Source organism: Nicotiana sylvestris, chromosome 1 (genome assembly GCF_000393655.2).
Source record: "Nicotiana sylvestris chromosome 1, ASM39365v2, whole genome shotgun sequence".
Classification (NCBI taxonomy): domain Eukaryota; kingdom Viridiplantae; phylum Streptophyta; class Magnoliopsida; order Solanales; family Solanaceae; genus Nicotiana; species Nicotiana sylvestris.
Window position 1 is genome coordinate 127,025,856 of NC_091057.1, and position 21,976 is coordinate 127,047,831.

Consider the following 21,976-nt stretch of genomic DNA (forward strand, 5'->3'; position numbering starts at 1 on the left):
TGAAGTTTTAGTTTATGTTTAAACTCGTAAGATATGAATATAACTTTTAGTTTTTAGGTTTTGTTCTTGTGAATTGAACTTGTAGGATATAAATTGAAGCTTTTAGGATATGAGTTGAATTTTTAGGATATGAATTGAAACTTTTAGGATATGAGTTGAACTTTTAGGAAATAAATTGAACTTTTAGCATATGTATTGAACCTTTAGGATATGACTTGAACTTTTAGTTTATGTTTAAACTCGTTGGATATGAATATAACTTTTAGTATTTAGGTTTTGTTCTTGTGAATTGAACTTGTAGGATATAGATTGAAACTTTTAGGATATGAGTTGAATTTTTAGGATATAAATAGAAATTTTAGGATATGACTTGAACTTTTATGGATATGAATTGAACCTTTAGGATATAAATTGAACTTTTAGTTTATGTTTAAACTCGTAGGATAAGAATTGATGAACTTTTAGTTTTTAGGTTTTGTTCTTGTGAATTGAACTTGTACGATATAAATTGAAGCTTTTATGTATGACTTGAACTTTTTAGGATATGAATTGAAACTTTTAGGATATGAGTTGAACTTTTAGGAAATAAATTAAACCTTTAGGATATGTATTGAACCTTTATGATATGACTTGAAATTTTAGTTTATGCTTAAACTCGTAAGATATGAATATAACTTTTAGTTTTTAGGTTTTGTTCTTGTGAATTGAACTTGTAGAATATAAATTGAAGCTTTTATGTATGACTTGAACTTTTTAGGATATGAATTGAAACTTTTAGGATATGAGTTGAACTTTTAGGAAATAAATTGAACCTTTAGCATATGTATTGAACCTTTAGGATATGACTTGAACTTTTAGTTTATGTTTAAACTCGTAGGATATGAATATAACTTTTAGTTTTTAGGTTTTGTTCTTGTGAATTGAATTTTTAGGATATGAATTGAAACTTTTAGGATATGAGTTGAATTTTTAGGATATAAATAGAAATTTTAGGATATGACTTGAACTTTTGTGGATATAAATTGAACCTTTAGGATATAAATTGAACTTTGAGTTTATGTTTAAACTCGTAGGATAAGAATTGATGAACTTTTAGTTTTTAGGTTTTGTTCTTGTGAATTGAACTTGTACGATATAAATTGAAGCTTTTATGTATGACTTGAACTTTTTACGATATGAGTTAAAACTTTTAGGATATGAGTTGAGCTTTTAGGAAATAAATTGAACCTTTAGGATATGTATTGAACCTTTAGGATATGACTTGAAGTTTTAGTTTATGTTTAAACTCGTAAGATATGAATATAACTTTTAGTTTTTAGGTTTTGTTCTTGTGAATTGAACTTGTAGGATATAAATTGAAGATTTTATGTATGACTTGAACTTTTTAGGATATGAATTGAAACTTTTAGGATATGAGTTGAACTTTTAGGAAATAAATTGAACCTTTAGCATATGTATTGAACCTTTAGGATATGACTTGAACTTTTAGTTTATGTTTAAACTCGTAGGATATGAATATAACTTTTAGTTTTTAGGTTTTGTTCTTGTGAATTGAATTTTTAGGATATGAATTGAAACTTTTAGGATATGAGTTGAATTTTTAGGATATAAATAGAAATTTTTAGGATATGACTTGAACTTTTGTGGATATGAATTAAACCTTTAGGATATAAATTGAACTTTTAGTTTATGTTTAAACTCGTAGGATAAGAATTGATGAACTTTTAGTTTTTAGGTTTTGTTCTTGTGAATTGAACTTGTACGATATAAATTAAAGCTTTTATGTATGACTTGAACTTTTTACGATATGAGTTGAACCTTTAGGATATGACTTGAACTTTTGTGGATATGAATTGAAGGTTTAGGATATGAATTGAACTTTTAGTTTATGTTTTGGAATTTTAGATTGCCGGAGGATTATTAGAAGAGGTTGATGACGTTATTAGACATGCAATAGAACTTCCACCAAGAATAACTAAGACACAGTACCTGGCAAAGTGTGCCTTTAATTGTTCTTCTCATTAGCGACAATGATGATGAGAAGGCAATGGCATGTGTTTCAAATAGTGATGGTGTAGGTAGGAATTTAGTATTTTCTAAGTAAATAAAAGAAGAGCTTATAGAGTAATTCTGTACTTTATTTTCCATGAGGAAAAGAAGTTTAATTGAGAGTGACAAGGTTGATGAAGACGGAATGTATTCCGTTGGTCATGGCAGTTCCCATAGAATGGGGATCATAAGACTCTATGATGACAGAGATTATAGGAAGTTTTGTTCTAAATTTTCTTTCAAGTCTGATCCGTACAAGCTTAATGTGATATTGGTGATATTTCTTCGGATTCAGACAATGATTTGACCGACAAAAGTATGGAAATGCTCTTAAAAAGAATTAAAGGTAAAAACTTTTCAGCATCCTTCTCTACCAAGAAAAACATTTTACCTTTAATTCTTTTTAAGAGCATTTCCATACTTTTGTCGGTCAAATCATTGTCTGAATCCGAAGAAATATCACCAATATCATATTAAGCTTGTACGGATCAGACTTGGAAGAAAGTTTAGAACAAAACTTCCTATAATCTTTGTCATCATAGAGTCTTATGATCCCCGCTTTATGGGAACTGCCATGACCAACGGAAAACATTACGTCTTCATCAACGTTGTCACTATCAATCAAACTTCTTTTCCTCTTGGAAAGTGAAGTAGAGAATTCCTCTATAACCTCTTTTATCTACTTAGGAAATGTTAAATCCTACCTATACCATCACTATTTTGAAACACATGTCGTTGCCTTCTCATTATCATTGTAGCTATAGAGATCAACAATTGATCAAAGACACACCCTGTCAGGTACTGTATCCAAGTTATTCTCTGTATCCAAGTTCATCCCGAGTAATAGTACCACGAGGATAATCACCAAAGCCACCAGACAGCTTTATGATGCCAATGAAGCAAGATGAGCTATTCAATGAAAACTCGTATTGTAAAGAAGAAGAAAGAGACTGATTCAGAAAGGAGGGTCGAGCCTCGACTATATACATGTAAGTTTTTTACTTTTCATTAAGTATTTTGATTTACTTTTATATAAATTTTGAAATACTAATTCAATATATATAATTTTTCATATAGGTTCGCTTCACATGCAGCTGACGTGGGGGAATTCATACGCAGTCAACCACCTAATGAATCGGGCGAGGCAATCCAACTTTCGGACGAGGATGCTGAAAGAACACTCCTTGAGTACTTTATATACTTTGAACTAGACAAAAAAATTTAGTTCTATTGTGTTAGTTCTTTTTAGTTCGAATGGGCTTGTAATAAGCGTTAACTTAGTTTTGTTAGCTTAATGTGTTAGTTCTATTGATTGTTGCTTTTAATTGTTGTTGTTGTTGTTGCTGGCATAAAATGCCTGTTTAGGATGTTTGGTAAGCTGGCAGGTGGTGTAGCTGCCAAAACAGGCAGTTTCTGCCAAAAATATACCAAGAAAAGCGACCAACTTTGGTCTCTATTTGGTCGCATTTCACTATAAAAAAAATAATTTTCTGGGCAATAGCGACCAACCTTGGTCGCTACCTGCCCAGATTTCTATTAAAAAAAATACAATTTCTGGAAATATAGCGACCAATGTTGGTCGCTTATCTTTAAAAAAAAAATTAAATTCTTGAATTTAGCGACCAACTTTGGTCTCTATTGTCCAGATTTTAAAATATAATATTTGGATTAGAGACCAAAGTTGGTCGCTTTCTAATGATTAATGATAAATTAAAAACAACGTATTTCATATGTAGAGACCAACTTTGGTCGCCAAATTTATATTATTAAATTAATATAGCGACCAAAGTTGGTCACTAAAGTCAAAATCAGAATATTTAGTCCTTTTACCTTAGAGACCAAAGTTGGTCATTAATTAGCGACCAACTTTGGTCCCTAAAATAAAGGGACCAGCAATATTGCGACCAGGCATGTTTGGTCGTTTTTTGGTCGCTTTTAGGCCTATAAGCGACCAACTTTGGTCGCTTTTTGTGGTCACTTTTTACCGGATTTCTAGTAGTGTGTGTCCGTTAAAAAAAGAAGAGGTGAAGAAGATGATAGACTTATGATAGCATTAAATCACATATTTAAGTAATGCGGGATAATATTGCTTAATTGCCACAACTAGAATGTATTCTAGTCCTTCTTTCACTTCTTAGTTGTTTTGAACAATGATTTATTTTTAAGTACCTACGTAAAAGAATAACGAACTATACTTTTTTTTCGAGGCTAGTGATGCTAACAATGAACTATACTTCAACAATCAAGAGTTAGTGAGAAATATATATTTTAGTTGCTTTCAAAAATAATAATCGATAAAATGTATATTTTTTTGTATATATATGTCATATATATATATATTTTATGTACTTTTTGACTAGCGAATGCAATTACTTTCGACCGGCTTGCTAATTTTGTATATTGTCCAAACATAAAACTGATATTATAAGTTAGTCCAACACCAAAATAATTTACATCCGGTAGCTACAAAAGTGTATAAAATTTGCATATATATATATATATACACAAAAAATATATATATAATTAAAAAAAAAAGGTTCGACTATTATTTTGAGAAAATAGACTGTCATTTTCCCTAAAGTTTTGGAAGTTAAACGGGCCTTTCAACTTACAAAAATGACGCTTAGGATAACTAACATCACTAGCCTCGAAATTTGATACTCTAGTCTACGCCAGACAAAATAGCTACTAGTCCGCAAATTTGAATTTTCTCTTAAGAATTTTTGATAAATTAGATAGGAATTAAATGAGAGTGTGAGTGTCTTAATTACAATATTTATGAGTCTTTGTAGGGACTCATTGTGAAACAAACAAAGAAAGCGAAACGGAAATGTTATTTTTGGAGGGAACGTGGAAGTCTTTAGACCGCAACACTACACCTAAAAATGTTTTTTTTTTTTTTTTTGGGTTTATTATCAGTCATGTCAAATGTTCTTTTAAGAATTCTTGACTTTCTTTCTTCAGCAATAATAAAGTTTCGGCATTGTTGTTTGTTGAGAATGAGCATAATAGATCACATGAAATGTAACAACGTACTAATCATTATTTATCATGTGTAAATTTCTAATATGTGTAGAACAATAAAAACGAAGGCTCACTCAGTTATTTTGTTCTTATCAACACAGTAAAATTACAGTAGTACATTGCAATTTTGCAAGTCAGCAAAATCACAGCATAGTTTTCAGATAAATAATTCAAGCTCAAGAAGCTGTGGCCATCATTCTTGTAGCAAAAAGGTATTAACTTGTCTGTAGAACTGTGAATCTACTACTACTATATATTGTCCTTCAAGACTATGGTACTACTGTTTGTACTGATGTAACATCATATTTCTCAGTTTTGAGAATAACCATGTATATGTCTACCCCTTCCCGAATAATATAAACTGAGCTTTCCTAGTATACTGTAACTGTAGGGGGTCCGGGGGGGGGGGGGGTTAATTTTGAGTGGTCCAATTTTTTGTGGCTTCATTTCAGCCATGTTTAATTCTGTACATAGCCTGATTGAATGTTGATGGCTTTAGTTTATACTGAAGCTTTCTTGTATATATTAACTACTTTATTGGGATGCTTGCTATAGGCCATATAAAGTTTAAGAATAGGCCTGAAAAGTGTACTAATTGTTGCCAAACTTTAAAGATTCTGTAATGAGTGAATTTTCAGGCCAAGAACCTCTTCTTTTGAAGAAGGAAAATGATTTTGACTATCTCAATAAGACACCCCTTTGGATATCATCAACAAAGTTGATTCTCAACGTATTAATGTGGGTGATCTTCATTGCATGGGCTACTTTTCTTTTCTTATTGCCTTCAGCATATATGAATGAATTGCAAAAGAAATTTATTCGAGAAACCCAAGGAACTATCTTTGGGAAAACAGGTTTGTTGCCAACTTGGAAAAATTCTTGCTTTTATACTGTATCAGTTTATCCAATTTCTTAGTAAGTAATCTCAGTTTCTACTGAACTGCAGGAAGCAAATTCTTGATATTCAGTTTCCCAGTTTTCATGATTGCATTTCTTGCAATTATTCGCCTCGTTCTCTCTGGTAAAGATGAATCCCAAGTGTATGTGCATCTGCTAGCTTGATTTTTTAGTTCAGAGGAACTACTTTAGAAGTTAGTGGATGTTCTGAACTTGTGTAGTTACTTGAATTTTAAATTGTTGTAGGAAGAAGACTGCAAATAAAGGTCCAAGTTTTCGATTGTGGACATTCCCAGTGCTGGTGGATGGACCATTTGGGGTTGTTACAGCTGCAGAAATGATTGGAGTTATACTCTTCTCAGTGTACATCATCTGGGCTGTTATTATGTACAGTATACGGAGTGTTGACCGCTTATCCTCACTTCATGTACAAGACATGAAAGAGAAAAGGTAATTCTGTTACCATGATCATGTTACATTCTTTGTTCGGGTTTCACTGATTTCTCGCTATATTTTATATGTTTTTGAAGAGAAAGTTGTTTTCCAATGGCAATAACATTCACCATGTTCAAGATCATGCAATTTTAACTCGACAGACTTGGGCCTATTGCTGTCTATAGTTTGGACTTTGGACCATGTTAATTTGGCTTGGCTAAACTATCATCCTTTCAGCGAACTAGTTACCTTTAATACTTTCATAAATACATGTATGGCTCAGCTATACAAATCATTATTCCTTCTCCGAAAGGATGACATGATATTCTTGTTCTAAAATTATTTATTTTGAACTCTTCTGGCTCTCAACTCCTCTATATTTGGAAAGGTTTCAATCCATTTTGGTCCTTTAAGTTTGTTCTTATGTTATCTTCTTTTATATAAAGCAGCAGTTAGTTCTCCAGAGATGTGCAATGGTAGTAGAATTCTAAAACTACTGAAATATTCTTCCTGAAAGATTGATAACTCCAAATTACTGAAGCTCGAGCTAAACATGAGTTATGAGATTGTATTAAAGATTTCATTTTTATTCTTCAAACAGAATTTTGACTCGACCTGTTGGAATAATAACTATATCCCAGGTCCTCTTTTTCTTATTACAGGTTCTGCGTCATTGACTAATATCCTCTGTTGTAATCTCTTCAGCGCTATGTTGCTGGAGCTAACAGGCCGTCGTTTTGGATTCATTGGATTAACCTGCTTAGCATTTTTGTTTATACCTGTTGCACGGGGTTCAGTTCTTCTTCGAGCTATAGATATCCCATTTGAACATGCCACTCGATATCATGTTTGGCTGGGACATACTACTATGGCTCTTTTTAGCCTTCATGGTCTATTCTATGTGATTGGCTGGGCAATGCGCGGGTGCCTTGTGGAGGAAGTGAGTTCTAGAACTGAAAATTCATTTGCCTAGCCCTTCATCACATGTAATGCATTTTTGTGTGTATTCTTGTTAAAGAAAAAATAAGCCTTGAACTTTGCTATTGTGTTTCATGCAGCTAATCGAGTGGAAAAACGTTGGAATAGCCCATCTTCCAGGAGTTATCAGCCTTGCAGCTGGTTTATTAATGTGGGTGACTTCACTTCCTGGAGTTAGGAGAAAAAAATTTGAATTGTTCTTGTATACGCACCAATTATATGTGGTGTTCGTGGTGTTCCTGGCCTTGCATGTTGGTGACTTCATCTTCATGATGGTTGGTGCTGGGATCTTCCTTTTCATGCTCGATCGGTTCCTTAGATTCTTCCAGTCGCGAAAGACTGTTGACATACTTTCAGCCACATGCTTTCCTTGTGGAACCATTGAACTCGTTCTTTCAAAACCTGCAAGTAAAAGATAGAATCTTTGAACTCAACTGATTTCCTCACCACTGCATTTTTCAGCGATTCTAATATTTTTTTTTCTCGGGATGTAGATTTACATTACAACGCCCTTGGCTGGATATTCTTACAAATACGCGAGTTGTCCTGGCTGCAGTGGCACCCTTTCAGTGTCTCCTCCAGTCCTCTTGACGGGAAACATCATGTTGCAATTCTCATAAAGGTTCTCGGAGATTGGACTGAAAAACTGAAGGGACATATCTTGAATCTTTCGGTTGAACAACCTGAGATGGAGCCTCTTTTGTTGCATAACAGGATATTAACAGCTTCTGTCGAAGGCCCTTATGGGCATGAATCACCATATCATTTAACGTATGTCAAGTCCAGCATTATCTGCAGAATATACAAATTTTTTGTTTCAGTACTAAGTCATTGGCTAATCAATTGTCTTAACCATGTTTCTCCTCTCAGGTATGAAAATCTCATTTTGGTAGCAGGTGGAATTGGCATATCTCCTTTCCTAGCTATCCTGAGTGATATCCTCCACCGTATCAACGATAGCAGGCATTGCCTGCCAAGAAATATACTAATAGTATGGGCTATAAAAAATTCAGATGAGCTCCCACTCCTTGAGACAATTGAGATGGAGGCAATCTGTCCACTTTATTCTGATAAACTGAATCTTGAGATTCAAACATTTGTGACTCGGGAATCACAACCTTCATTGGTATTTGGTTCTTCGTATTCTCATTTTGCTTATTTAACATCACTCCATTTTATATGTGTGTAATTTTTACTTCTTTTTGGCTCAGGAGGAGGGCAAAAGAGCGAAAACAATGCACACCTCAATCTCCCCTGGCTTCAGTGGATGTCGAATGTCTAGTTTGGCTGGTACTGGAAATGTTGTATGGTCTGGATTGTATGTCATAATATCCACAATTGGGTTGGTGATCATTGTAGCATTATTAGACATTTTCTACATCAATCCATTCAATGTAACTTACTGGTGGTACAAGGGGCTTTTGTTGATTGGATGCATGGCTGCAAGTGTTGTTATATTTGGGGGTCTCGTGATCGCTTTATGGCATCTTTGGGAAAGGAAAACCTCATTGAAGGAGGAACCAGAGGACACCACAAAGAAGGTCGACATGCTGCAGCAGCATGAGGCCTCTTTACAGAAGAATCTTGAAGAGGCTCGATCTGTTAATACTATCCGATATGGTGAAAGACCAGACTTCCAAGGTACATTTGGAGAAATATTGCAATATGTACTAAAATGTGTTTCATGACAATATGTTTTAACTCTTTTTTTTTTTTTTGCAGAGATATTTGGATCACATGCAAAGAGTTGGGGAAGTGTAGATATTGGTGTGATAGTATGTGGTCCTCCTACTCTTCAGTCCAGTGTTGCTAAAGAGTGCAGAAGGCAAAACTTGCAAAGAAGAGGCCATCAGGCTATTTTCCATTTCAACAGCCACAGTTTTGACCTCTAAATCACCCCCAGTAAGCATCCGATAGCTCGTATAAAGAGGAGTTGTTACTGCTCTATTGGGAAAATGGATCATACCCGCTAGTTTATATTTGATCCTTGTAGCATGTAAGATTATATCTGTAGTAAGCTTCTTGTACATTTTCAGTCTTTGTAAATGCAGCTTACCAATATATAATACAAGTATATAACAATATCACCTATACAGCTAGAATGTATCTATGCTTTATGGCATCTGCAGTAAGCATCTTGTACATTTCCCATCATTGTAAATGCAGCTTTAACAATATAGCCCTATACTGCTAGCAACTACATAAACTTGCAACCTATTGTTAAACATTATCTCTATCGTCACAAGGTAAGGATACGGTCTGCGTACGCACTACCCTCCTCATACCTCACTTGTGGGATTACACTAGGTTTGTTATTGTTGTTGTTGTTGTAAATTGGACTTATTGGTTTGGACAGCTTGTATATGGTCGAAATCAGGCTCGTCTATTACACAGCAGATCGGGATTGAAACGCGATGGGTTGAATATCGACCCCGGGTCCATCAAACCAAGATACGAGATCAGAGTGCCCGTCCTCGAGGACACCGGTTCCGTGACCCCGGAATCAACCTTGACCCCGAATGAGCTCGAAGAAATATTGGCAGACCGAATAACGGAAAGCAAAATATCCGTAACCGGTCGGGTATTACAGCGGAATCTCGGCACGTATCAATGAGGAACTTGCTACTTAGCAAATTATGGGATATTTTACCTTTTATAGAATTGTACCTAAAATAGGACTCCCTACTATATAAATGGGTCTGATTATTTGTAAAACACATTGTTACACGCATCTCAAAGCAATATAACATTACTTTCTTTCTGCAAGTTATTGTTCTCCTACATCTGATATCGTTTGAATTGCATCCTATTCAAGTGAGACTCATTTTCTCAAGGCTATAACTATTCAAGTCGCACGGTTTCAATTTATTTTACCATTGTTTCGCTTTAGTTACTACTCAATTCATCGATTTGTGTCAAATTAATACACATATCCTTTAAACTACATACAAATTTAATTGTTATCCGATTTTAAGGGTGAACACAGCTAATGTTGCTACTGGCAGAATATTGAGTGATTCTGGCGAGTCTTTGGGTTACATCAAAATTTTAATACCACACAAATGTCAGGTTGTTATATGCTCAATTTGCAATCCTGTCACTTTGTGTTTTTCTTTTCGGACAGTTATTTGCAAGCTTCCAAAACACTGTAGGTATATAAGAATTTTTGTTCTCTTGTTAACTAATTTCAAGAGATATATTCAGGTCAAGGTACAGAGAAAGGATGATAACAGATAATGTACCATTAGAAAACACAGATCAAGTGGTGTGATAAAATAAATAGGTCCATGTTGGTCTGCCACATTTAATTATTTGAAAGAGGGGTGATGAAGATCTAATATAAATAAATAAATAAATAAATAAATAAAATTGTCGAAGAATTTAACTTTTTGATAAGGGGATTCATGGAAATTTGTTTTAAATCTATTACGTCATCTTTTTCCAGCTTAGATGTTAGAGTTAGACTGGACAACAAAACAATGACTTAAAGATCAAGTTACAGTTTCAAGAATATTAAATTCGTTTTATGTAAAGGATGAGTCAATTTTAAACTTCTTAATATTAAAAGATTGAAGGAATTGATTTTTTTTTTCGATCGAGTGCTCTATAATTCTATTAACTTGCTAAAACAATCAGCAAAATTGAATGAAACTTGACTTACGAGTTCAAACTCAAACTTGACGAAATCCAATTAACTCTATCTTAAATGAAATGAGTCGACTAGAATTGTCAGTAGCATCCGCAAATTGCCAGGTTATCATCGTGGCAGTGATGGACATTTTTTCCCTCCAAAATGTGCATTTTTTTTGGCGCAATATGTTTAATGGCAAGGTTGTTTTTAAAGTAACACTAAAATTATGTAAAACTTTGAACAATATGAGTTAAGAGTAAATTACAATGGAAACAACAGTTCGGAGCCAAATTCCTACTTATTAGAAGAGGGAATAAGCAAGTAGCAGGTCAACATGCCTGCTTGGGATATCAAGGGCACTTTAGTCATTTTAGTTGAAATGGAGCAGTATGATTGGTCAAAAAGGATTTTTACTGTAGCTGCTGTATTTAATTTTGAACATGTTGACAAAATTGCCCTTCGCTCCTGCGTCACTACACATTTTTCCATACAGCGTTGTTGTATTACATCCTCACGTGTGGACAACACGTCCTGCCCCACCCAAACCTTCTCACCTTTGCCTTACACATTTGTCAAGGCAATTCCCTAATAGGAGTATTATTCCCTCTATTACAGTTTATGTGAACCTATTTCCTTTTTGGTCTATTCCAAAAAGAATAAACCCTTTCTAAATTTGGTAACAATTTAGCTTAAAGTTATAACTCTACCCTTAATGAAAAGTTTTTATAACCACACAAATACTCTGGGCCACATTTGGACTTGTTTAGGACCACAAATTCCAAAAGTCTTCATTTTTTTCTTAAATTCCGTGTCCAGTCAAACAGGTTAACATAATTTGGAACGGAGGAAGTATATATTTTGGTCCCACTTGCGTATCTCAATTTTATACCCATTGGTTTGTTACCTATAGCACCGGCTCATCATTTCACAACCATTGCCTTTTGAATGAAAGAATTAATCGACATTAAGTTAGATGATTAGATTAAATTAATTTTATTTGGCATGCTTCGGTGATTTAATGAATAAAATATAAGATACTAATTATAAATAAGTCATAGTTATGTACATTAAAATATATCTATTATAGTAACAAATAAATAAAGAGCTCAATTAAAAAAAAATTTGAATATAAAGAAATAAAGAAGAAAATTCCCCAATATTCCAATACTTAAGAAAGATAATAACTGGATTAATAGAAAATAAGAAAGATAATAATTGGAGTAAGAGAAGATAAGGAAATCTCACGGCAACAACGTTAAAATTTCATTTTTGAATCATATGCTCCTTAGCTAGCTAATTTATATGTTTAAATCAGTTTTTATTTCTGTTTTAAATTTTTCTTTTACATTTTTGAATGAAAGATGTTAAGATTATTAGAAGATTTTTTAGTATCGATTGTAAATAAATTGTATCATACTTGAAAATTTTAGTTGAAAATGATTTAATATGGCGTTGCAAATGATTAGTATCCAAAAAGTAACTGATATCTTTCCACTAACTTTATATAGCTCAACTTTAATCCCCGCAAAAGGTTATAAACTACCATAGGTCATAACCAAGATGAGTAATATGCTGATTTTAGAATCGTAACAGCATTATACTTATTCGATTAAAATAAGTCTTATATTCATTTAAAAATAATTAAAATGGTTGAATAAATAAATAACATAAAAATACACAAAAAAATTCTTATCTTCATGAATTAAGATAAAAGCCTAAATTACAGACTTATAATAAATAGCTAGCATAAGATAGGAAAAGATTTCAATTTTAATATAGCAGATACTTTTACACTAATGCTCCCCGTCCACACTTTTATGCGCATCATTACTCACTTGAATTTGTTAGTTTGCACGTAACATTGCAGCCTTTTTTAATGTTTTTTTTTTGTGGTCGAAGCCTTTTTTGAATGTAGCTTTTACCATTTGTGTTCCAATTGATTTATTCACTTCAATCATTTAGAAGATAGCTTTACAAAGTGAACCAAAAAACATGTTAAAATGAGTAAATAAATCTAATGTAGAACAAAATTATAAAAGAAATTTTGTTTGATATAGAAAAACATGTCAAGTCCAAATACATATAAAATAGTGATCATTTAAGAAGAAAAAAGGCAGTACAATAAAAAAGTGTAACAGAACAAAAGGGGTAGACTACCTCTTTTGTAATATCTCATTTTGTTTGAAATTTAGATGATGAAAAAAAATTAAAATAGAGACATATATTCAAACAGCTCATTGAAAAATAAAAAATTATCATCATTAAGCACTCTTTGTTAGTTGGATTGTATATTCATTTACAAAGACCCATAAATTTATTTGGTTTACATATTTTTGTGATATTAGAAAAAATAATAATTTCTCTTCAACTATCAAAGGATTTACTAATATTTGAAAGAAGTTTTAAATTTTAGAAAAACAGAATATATTTACGTTTTATGCATTTATTTGAATGAACCGCATGGAATGATATTTTTTCTATTAAAAATATTGAAGCACTTTTCTGTAACTTTATATTCAGATAAAGTAATTTAAAAAATCGAAAAATAAGTTTCCAATAATTGATTAGGATATGAGGACAATCACATTGATAAAACCTTGCATTATTTATAATTCATGCGCAATAGAAGTTTTTACATGATCGCGACTTTTAAAACCTCAATTAAAGTATTAAAATGCAACTTTAATATTTAAAAGGATACTACTATTTATACCATGGTGATTGATAAGTTGTCTGTACATTAGGTTCGTAACATATAATATTTGCCCACTTCAAGCAAAACAAGAAGAAAGGAGAGTTGGCATAAGCAACACTAAAAATTAAGACACATTGGGTACAATATAGTTGTATCACAATAGGACAAAATTACGACAAAAGACACTCTAAAAGAAGATCTTCCTATTACTAAAAATAATACAATCTTCGTAGTTTGTAACAAAATAAAGAGATAAAGGCATTCGGAAAAAAATAAGTTTATCAAAATATATCTTGTGAATGACAATGTATAAGAATGCACCTTTTATAATTTTAAATCTTACAATATTTTAATATTAAATGATAACAATTTATAATGTATAAATTAGATTAGCAATTTAAAACAAAGACATAAAGCTAAACACAAGCAAAGAATTTCATAATGTTAACACATTATTGATACTGACGCCAACCATGTTAAAGGTTCACAATATACTACCTGATGCTCGGGCCCGGGCGCAGCACGAGCCAACTTTTACTAGTATGAATTTATAAGTCGTATGTAACTGATTCATAAGTCGCATTTAATGAACGCAATCTATAAATCGTATTTGGAAAATTGCAATTTATAGCGACCTATACATAATGCAATTATAAATCGCATATCGAACATAAGTCGTATTTATTAAATATAATTTATGTTCAATAAAAATGCCTCAATTATTTTCATTATCGATTTTCATTTAGATCTTTATTCATTACATATCAAAAAACTTATCAAAATTTTAGCTCTTCATTTATAATTTTACGATAGAGAATAATCTTTTTTTTTATAAAAACGTTTCTTTAAATAAAGTAATGAGTTATTCTTCAATGTAGTTGTAGGCATATAAATTTTAAATGCATAAAATAATTTGGATTATATTTTAAATTCAAGATATATTAGTCCAAATAAATATTATGGCTAATATAATTGAATTAATTATATAAGTCCAATATATGTGAGTTAAATAAATAAGTCTTAATTTATTGGGCTAGCCCATTTAATTGGGCTAAAGTGATGAGCCCACTTCATTAATCCCAAGATGTCATCTTCCTAGAGGCTCAGTTTGGTGCCACGTGCCAAATGATGTGGCGCGCCAAGTCAAACGGAAAAGCCAATAAGACCATGCCACGTGTCAAAATGACAAGGCATGTCTAGTCACACTGAAAGGCCAATAAAATCACGCCACGTGTGCAAGTGACATGTTCTGGCCAATCAAATGCGGTCATATCACACTTCAATTTGATTGGTCGAAAAGAGTTTGTTTTTACCATGACTCCTTCCTTCCACAACTATAGATAGGGGTGTTTATAACTCAGAAAAACCACCAGAAGTTATAACATGAAGCAAGAAAGAGCTCGTGGATCAAACGCTGCAAATTCCTCCGCAAGTTTCAAGCTTCAAGTTCAAGTTCAAGAAATCAAGTTCAAGTTCAAGAAATCAAGTTCAAGCTCAAAAACGAAGAAGAAATCAAGTTCAAGCTCAAGAACGAAGAAGAAATCAAGCTCAAGTTCAAGAACGAAGAACAAATCAAGGTCAAGTTCAAGCAATCAAACTCAAGCTCAAGAACAAGATCATCGTTCGAGGCAACAAGTACATATTCAAGATCAAGCTCAAAGGCCCTTGAATTTATTTGCTACTGAAAAGAAGAATCAGAGGATTCATAGAGATTGTAACACTCAAGTATTCGAAATAAAATACTATGATTGTTGCGATATTTTTCGGTCTTGATTTTATTTTCTCGACGTAATTTATTGTCAACAAATTCTGGCACGCCCAGTGGGACAATCTCTACCTCTTATCTCAACTTTTCAATCACCAAAGTTCAAGAACATTGAAATGGCTTCAAAGAAAATCAACTCCGATTCAACTTCTGCCAAGGCTGCTAACTCCAGGTTCTATGCTGATGTGGAAAGCATCCTCGATGTTACCTTTGGAAGCTTCAGACCAGTTACGAGAAGTAAAGCAAGCTCTCTAGGACAACAAGCACCCAAGTGTCGTCTGCATCAACCCCTGTTTTCGGATCTTCATCCTCAAAAGGAGCAAGATCTTTCACAAACACATCTAAAGGAGGAAGCGGTGTTGCTGAAAAGATCAAGAAAACTCTTGCTCTGCTTGACCTCTCCGGATCCAAGCACTCTGCTGTGAAGGAAGATGATGATGCTTCAAGTGATGGATCTTCCCCACTTACACCACATAGCGTGAGCCAATCAAGGAACAATCTGTGTGAAAATCCATGCTACTCTCTGTCGTCCACGACAATCATGCAAGCCATGGTGACAAACACTTCATCTATGGAGGAGCAGTTGGCAAACTTGACGGAAGAAATCGCTGGCTTGACCAAATGAATGCAAAATCAAGAGTCTAAAATTGACAAGCTAACAGACAGGGTGGGAATCTTGATGGAAGAAGAATCCACCCATGTACCCGGAAAGCTCCCAAAAGTTCTAGAGAGTGACTCTCCCCCAAGACAAACAACATCCACTAAGGCTATCCCTGTCTCATCTGAAGGGATGATTCCAATCGATCAACTTAAGGAGTTCATCGAAGGAACCATTAAGAACAAATATGAAGTTGCTGCCAAATCCTCCCTTACATATGCAAAGCCGTACACTGCAAGGGTCGATATGTTGAAGATGCCTGTGAGCACGTGATTTTTGCCTCACGAAAACTACTCCAAAATAAATCAAAAATAAAATAAATTTCTTTAGTGTGCAATTTTTAGAATTTGTGTGGCGTTTATTAAATATTTGTGTTATGTCCGTAAATGTTTACTTTGTTTGTTAAAATAAAAAATAAAATTAAAAAACACGTGTTGCATGCATAATTAGGATTTAATTATGCATTTAAAAGTTAATTTAAACAAAATCACAAAAATATGCATTTGTTCTATTTTAAATATGTCACTGTGTGATTAATGTTTTGACTATGTGTTAAATAGTTGTTATAAAGTAATTAATATTTTTTGTGTGAGGTTAAAATTGTTTTATAATTAAAATTAGGAATTTAATAGAAAAATGAGAATAAATTGGAAAAAATAAAAAATCGGACCTGGACTAAAATCCAGGCCCAAACAAAACTGACCCCCCACAGCCCAATCCAAATACCCATGTCCGGTCCAATGCAACCAAATCCAAACGACGTCGTATGGGCACTTCAAATCTGGGCCTTTGATTCGTTTCAATCAAACGGTCCAGTTCAGCCATTGCTTAAATGAAACGACGACGTTTTACGCTGTCAGATCTGAACCGTTCATCTATCTTGATCCAACGGCCTCAGGAACTCATCCAAACCCGATCCATATCACCCCCGGGCTGACCCCTTTCCCCAACTTAAACCAAACGATGTCGTTTGGTTAAGTGAATTGATCTCAACCGTGCATCTTAATTGATCCAACGGATGAGATCAATCCACCCCACTCGTATATAACTCCAATCCACACCCCAGCCCCCCAAACCAAACACCCCACCCCCGGTCCTGTTCATCATCTCTTTCAAAGAGATCTGATGAACTCCGCCCTTCACCACCGTACACCGCCTACCGAAAATCGCCTCACGGCGGTTCCGGTAGTCCAAACCACCCCACCTTAACACCCTCGACTCCTCTCAACCTCCCCGTTCCAATTCCATAACCCATATACCTCGAATCAGGCCCCAATGTCTCGAATCTTCGATTGAAGGTTGGCCTGAAAAACCAACTTTCTCCGATGACCTCCAAAATAACACCACAGCTTCCTCTAAATACCCTCACCACGGATCTGTTAGTTGCATGGCTCGAATCCTACTAGAACTGCTCGAATCTTCATTTGAAGATTCGAGTAAAACCTGACCCTATCCCAACCTACCTCAAACTCACACCAGTTACCCCCTGACCTCCCTCGTGCCTAGAATACCGTTGGTTTGATTCGAATCTGCCCAGAAGTGTTCGGATTTAAGATCCAAAATCTGAAACCCTAAAAATTTTCCAATCTTGGAATTTTTTCAATTCAAACGAAGGATTGAGGTTTAATCGACCTTAGTCGAAGTATTTTCAGTTGAAAATACTTCGACTAAGGTCTGTTTGATTTCAAAAAGTCCGAATCCAAGTTGAGTTTGAGTCCAGTTGAATTTGAAGGTTCAGAGGTATTTTTTTCTATTTCTTACGTGTATTCTACGTGTATTTTATGTTTGTTTCATTAGTCTGTTTAATTTTTCATAATTTTCTAGTCAATTCTGTGATTCTGCCTTATACTCGTCTATTGGATCCTAATTATACCATTGTTTTTGTCAGTATGATTATTTACAATGTGTGTAATCGACTCGATTAAGTTCGTCGATTAGTTATATTATGAATTCTCGTTTATGATAATACTGATTGAAACAATATGTTTCTATTTTTATAGACTGTTTGTTGACAATCATTGTAGATAGTCAGTTGATTAATATCGTAAATTAAATCATGTTTGTTTGCAAATCAGTAAGTTCATCAAATAGGTGTTATGTATGTTGATTTCTGAACATTAAGTTCAGGGCAGTGTCAAATACTGACAATGCTCCTGCATTTGTTGCTCTTTGTTCAGTTTTGAATTTCAGTTGAAATGTTCTATTGAGTTTTGTGTATTGTTAATATGTTTGTATGCAAGTTCAGTGTTCAATCTGAATTTAGCTCTTGTACATCAGCTATTGCATTTCCCTGTTTAGCATAATCTGTAAAGGCAGAATGTTTGTTTGATTCAGGGGTTGGTTATTAGCTGCTAAACAGGTTAGTTCAGATAAATTTGTTAAGGTTTAGGCAGTTTGGTTTGGGGCTGTAATAACAGTAAGATTCAGGGGCATTTCTGGGATAAAACTGTAAGGGTAATATGATAGTATAGTGGGCTGAAAGTGGAATGTTAATGGCTATAGTTTAATATGATAATGGGAAACAAAGGGTAATGGGGCTGCTTAAAATCAGGTAAGATCACTTAATGGGATTTAAAGTATTTAAAAGCAGATTTTAATGGGACTTTCTGATTTTAAAAGAAGAAAGGGGTCCAGACAGTAGGCTAAAAAAGAGGGGCAGACCTGTATAAGATAGAGGGGATTGGGACTGATTTTAAGACTCAGATTTTGAAGAGAAAGAATACACATAGAGTGAGATAAAAAGAAATAGAATTAAGCAGAAAATCAGAAATAGAAATCTGAAGAGGAGGAAGAAAACTGAAAAAAAAAAAGAGAACACACACACACACACAATCTGAAACAGACGTAGAAGAAGAAAAGAAAAATCAAAGCATATTTTTTCTTGAATATGTCCGGGTCTGTTTTATTGGTATTGTTTGGTTCAAATCTGAATTTTTTCTCAAATTTCTGTCACTGTTCATCTGGGTTAACGGGTCTGGTTCAGACTTGCTGTGGTTGGTATATATTGCCGGTGTTTTGTTACTGCTGCAACCGCTGAAATTTACTCCTTCTACCTTCATTTCCAGGTACTTATCTTTTAGATTCTATGTTAGGAAGAGATTCAGCATGACAAATCAATGAAGCTTGAATTGCAATTCTACTTTTCATTTGTCTAGGTTCATTATTTTAAATTTCAGTCTTGTTTCATGTTGTTTAGTATAGTAGTACGCTTGACATGATAATTATCAGTTGATCATTCTCTTTTGAAATTCATATAAGTGTTGTAATAGTATTATCTATTCCAGAATTTCATTAAAGTATAGTTATGATTGAATTATCAAGATAGGGAACATGGCATAAAGTTGGCCATTAATTAAGTCTTATGACATTGTTAGTCAGGTACAGAGTAGTAGGGAAATGTCAAGAAAATGCATTGTTAGCATATTTTAATTATTTGGTTGTGGATTTAGGCTAGATGATGTTGGTCGCATTTTGTCCATATATGGCGAATAATGTTGTATGTAATATCATTTTATTAAGTCAATAGGTAAATTTGTTTTCTTTCTTAATAACAAATGGCCTAGGAATTTTACAATGCAAAAGTTAGTGTTTAGCAATGGTTCACATGAATTGAGAATCAAATCGGTTTGATCATATATGTATATCTTACATTCAATCAATAGCAATTAATCAAAATAATTAGGCCTATTAGATTAAGAACAAGCAATGTGGAAAGAGATTAGACTTATAATGTGTAACAAGTTTAAGATTGTAAAAAATAACAATTCATTGCAAATGGAATAATAAGAATTCTTCAAAAATATCATTTCCTTTCAAGAATTGATTTTTTTTAGTTTCATACGCCATGCACATTTCTAGTATACATATTGTATTTACTAGAATAGTATTAGTCATATGCTTACTTTGCTCTTTAAATTTGAATAGCTTTGAGGAATATAATTCATACGCGAAAAAATATAATTTGCAATAAACATTTAATAAATTGTGAATTCTTTTCAAGAATTTAAGGGTACCTTAAATGGAGATTTCTCATGATTTTTACCTAAAATGTATAGATGTAATAAACAATTTGTAAACAAATTTATACTACCATCAAGAATATTTTTGTGATTAGGGATACGTTCGCGTAACCTGATTATATTTCTAAAAGCAATTCGGATTATGCGTTCGCGCAACTTCGATCGAATATTTAATAAAAGGGATTTCTCGGAGAATATCATTATTAATTTCATAAAAACCCGAGATGTGAGGTTCACTACTTAATTATACCAAAAGGGCGAATGTTCTTGATTTTATTTAAAGCATAATTTCGAAAATAATTATTTTAATAAAAATATTATCTATATTATTGTGTACACGTGCGCGTGACACAACTCCGCATGTTTTAAAAAATATAATTTATAACACGAATATACGTACGCGTGATTCGATTCAAAGAAGGGTCTTTAATTACAAACAATCTAAATAAAAGCGGTAACAAAAAAAATCGGGCAAATAAAAATGTAAAATCGAGATAATTAAGCCAAGAATAAAAATAGTTAAGCGACCGTGCTAGAACCACGAAATTCGGAAATGCCTAACACCTTCTTCCGGATTAACAGAATTCCTTACTCAGGATTTCTGGTTCGCAGAATAACCAAACAGAGTTATATTCTCCTCGATTCAGGGATTAAAACCGGTGACTTGGGACGCCTTAAAATTCCCAGGTGGCGACTCTGAAACAATTAAATAAATCCCGTTTCGACTGTCCTTCAATTGGAGAAAACTCCCCTAAGCGCCCCGCGGGTGCGGAAAAAGGAGGTGCGACAGCTCTGGCGACTCTGCTGGGGATAAAAGTGAATTCGAGCTTAAAATAACTATTATTTATTATATGATTTTTACATGTTTATGCTTAATATGCTAAATGTTGCTTTTTACCGCTTTAATATTATTTGAATTGTGAATATAAAACTGCTACGAAACCCACCTTCTTTCTGAGTCTTCTGAATTTATAGTACACACGTGCGCGTGGCCCACCTTTCTGTTAAAGTCATACCAAATAAGACGGAGTTGGGACAAGTAACTAGGCCGGGTAGACTTTCGTGCTCCCGGTACGTTGCCCCCACTTCGGCTCAAACTGTCCGTTTGGGTAAGCCAGGTTTAGAACAATATGCCTCAGGTTTTTACCTAGAATAACTCAGCCATGTACCGGATCCCTAGTAGGAACGTCTATCTGCATCATGTACATCTGACCTTGGAGACTCAACACAGGGGTTGGGTCTGTCTAGGACAGGTGATCCCGAAATAAAAAGACCATCCTGATGCATCCTACTTGCTACCTGTGCATTCATTTGCCTCAAACATGCTTGTTGACCAGCTTAATTAAAATCATTGTGAGAACCGAGGAATAAAATGGGTTGTTTTTTTAAAAAAAAAATTCCCAAAAAAAAAAATTGTTTTAAATCTTGAAATAAAAGTGTTTAATAAAAAAAAAATTATTTAGTGTATATTTTTAAAATGAGTCTTGACTTTATTAAATTAAATTTCAGATACAAAATGAGCACCACACAAAACCCCCCATCCACGAATACAGACGAGTTTCTATTTCAGCTTCAAATATGGTGGTATGAATTAGGCGAAGATGGTCAAAAATGGGTCGTCAAGCATTTGGGAAATCTCACGGATATTATGAAAGTTAAACCCCGTGATGATCTGATTGCAGCATTAGTAACTTTTTGGGACCCTGTTCACAATGTCTTTCGCTTCTCTGATTTCGAGCTTACTCCTACATTAGAGGAAATAGCTGGATATGCTGGTTTTGACGGAAGTCTAAGAAATCAAAACCTGATATTCACAAAGGCTCCT

The 21,976-nt window shown here is 33.7% G+C and overlaps 1 protein-coding gene across 2 annotated transcripts; it reads left to right on the forward strand.

The window, feature by feature from the left end:
• Nucleotides 1-4,993: 4,993 nt before the first annotated feature.
• On the forward strand, nucleotides 4,994-9,568 carry LOC104231581 (ferric reduction oxidase 6-like). Of its 2 annotated transcripts, none has more exons than XM_070167715.1 (9): nucleotides 4,994-5,285; nucleotides 6,020-6,113; nucleotides 6,217-6,420; nucleotides 7,111-7,345; nucleotides 7,464-7,791; nucleotides 7,878-8,154; nucleotides 8,254-8,509; nucleotides 8,595-9,024; nucleotides 9,106-9,568. In XM_070167715.1, the coding sequence occupies exons 2-9, from the start codon at nucleotides 6,055-6,057 to the stop codon at nucleotides 9,273-9,275; spliced, it is 1,959 nt and encodes a 652-aa protein (XP_070023816.1). In that variant the 5' UTR covers nucleotides 4,994-5,285; nucleotides 6,020-6,054; the 3' UTR covers nucleotides 9,276-9,568. The 2 variants fall into 2 exon arrangements, with proteins under 2 accessions (XP_070023816.1, XP_009782893.1); XM_009784591.2 differs by lacking the exon at nucleotides 4,994-5,285 and adding an exon at nucleotides 5,513-5,927.
• The last annotated feature ends 12,408 nt before the right edge of the window (nucleotides 9,569-21,976 follow it).

Bases quoted from the DNA above. Each gene is read 5' to 3' on its own strand.
- LOC104231581 (XM_009784591.2), top strand. From the start codon at position 5,696: ATGAGTGAATTTTCAGGCCAAGAACCTCTTCTTTTGAAGAAGGAAAAT. The intron at 6,421-7,110 runs GTAATTCTGTTA...TAATCTCTTCAG, and splicing joins CAAGACATGAAAGAGAAAAG to CGCTATGTTGCTGGAGCTAA. The intron at 8,155-8,253 runs GTATGTCAAGTC...TTCTCCTCTCAG, and splicing joins GAATCACCATATCATTTAAC to GTATGAAAATCTCATTTTGG.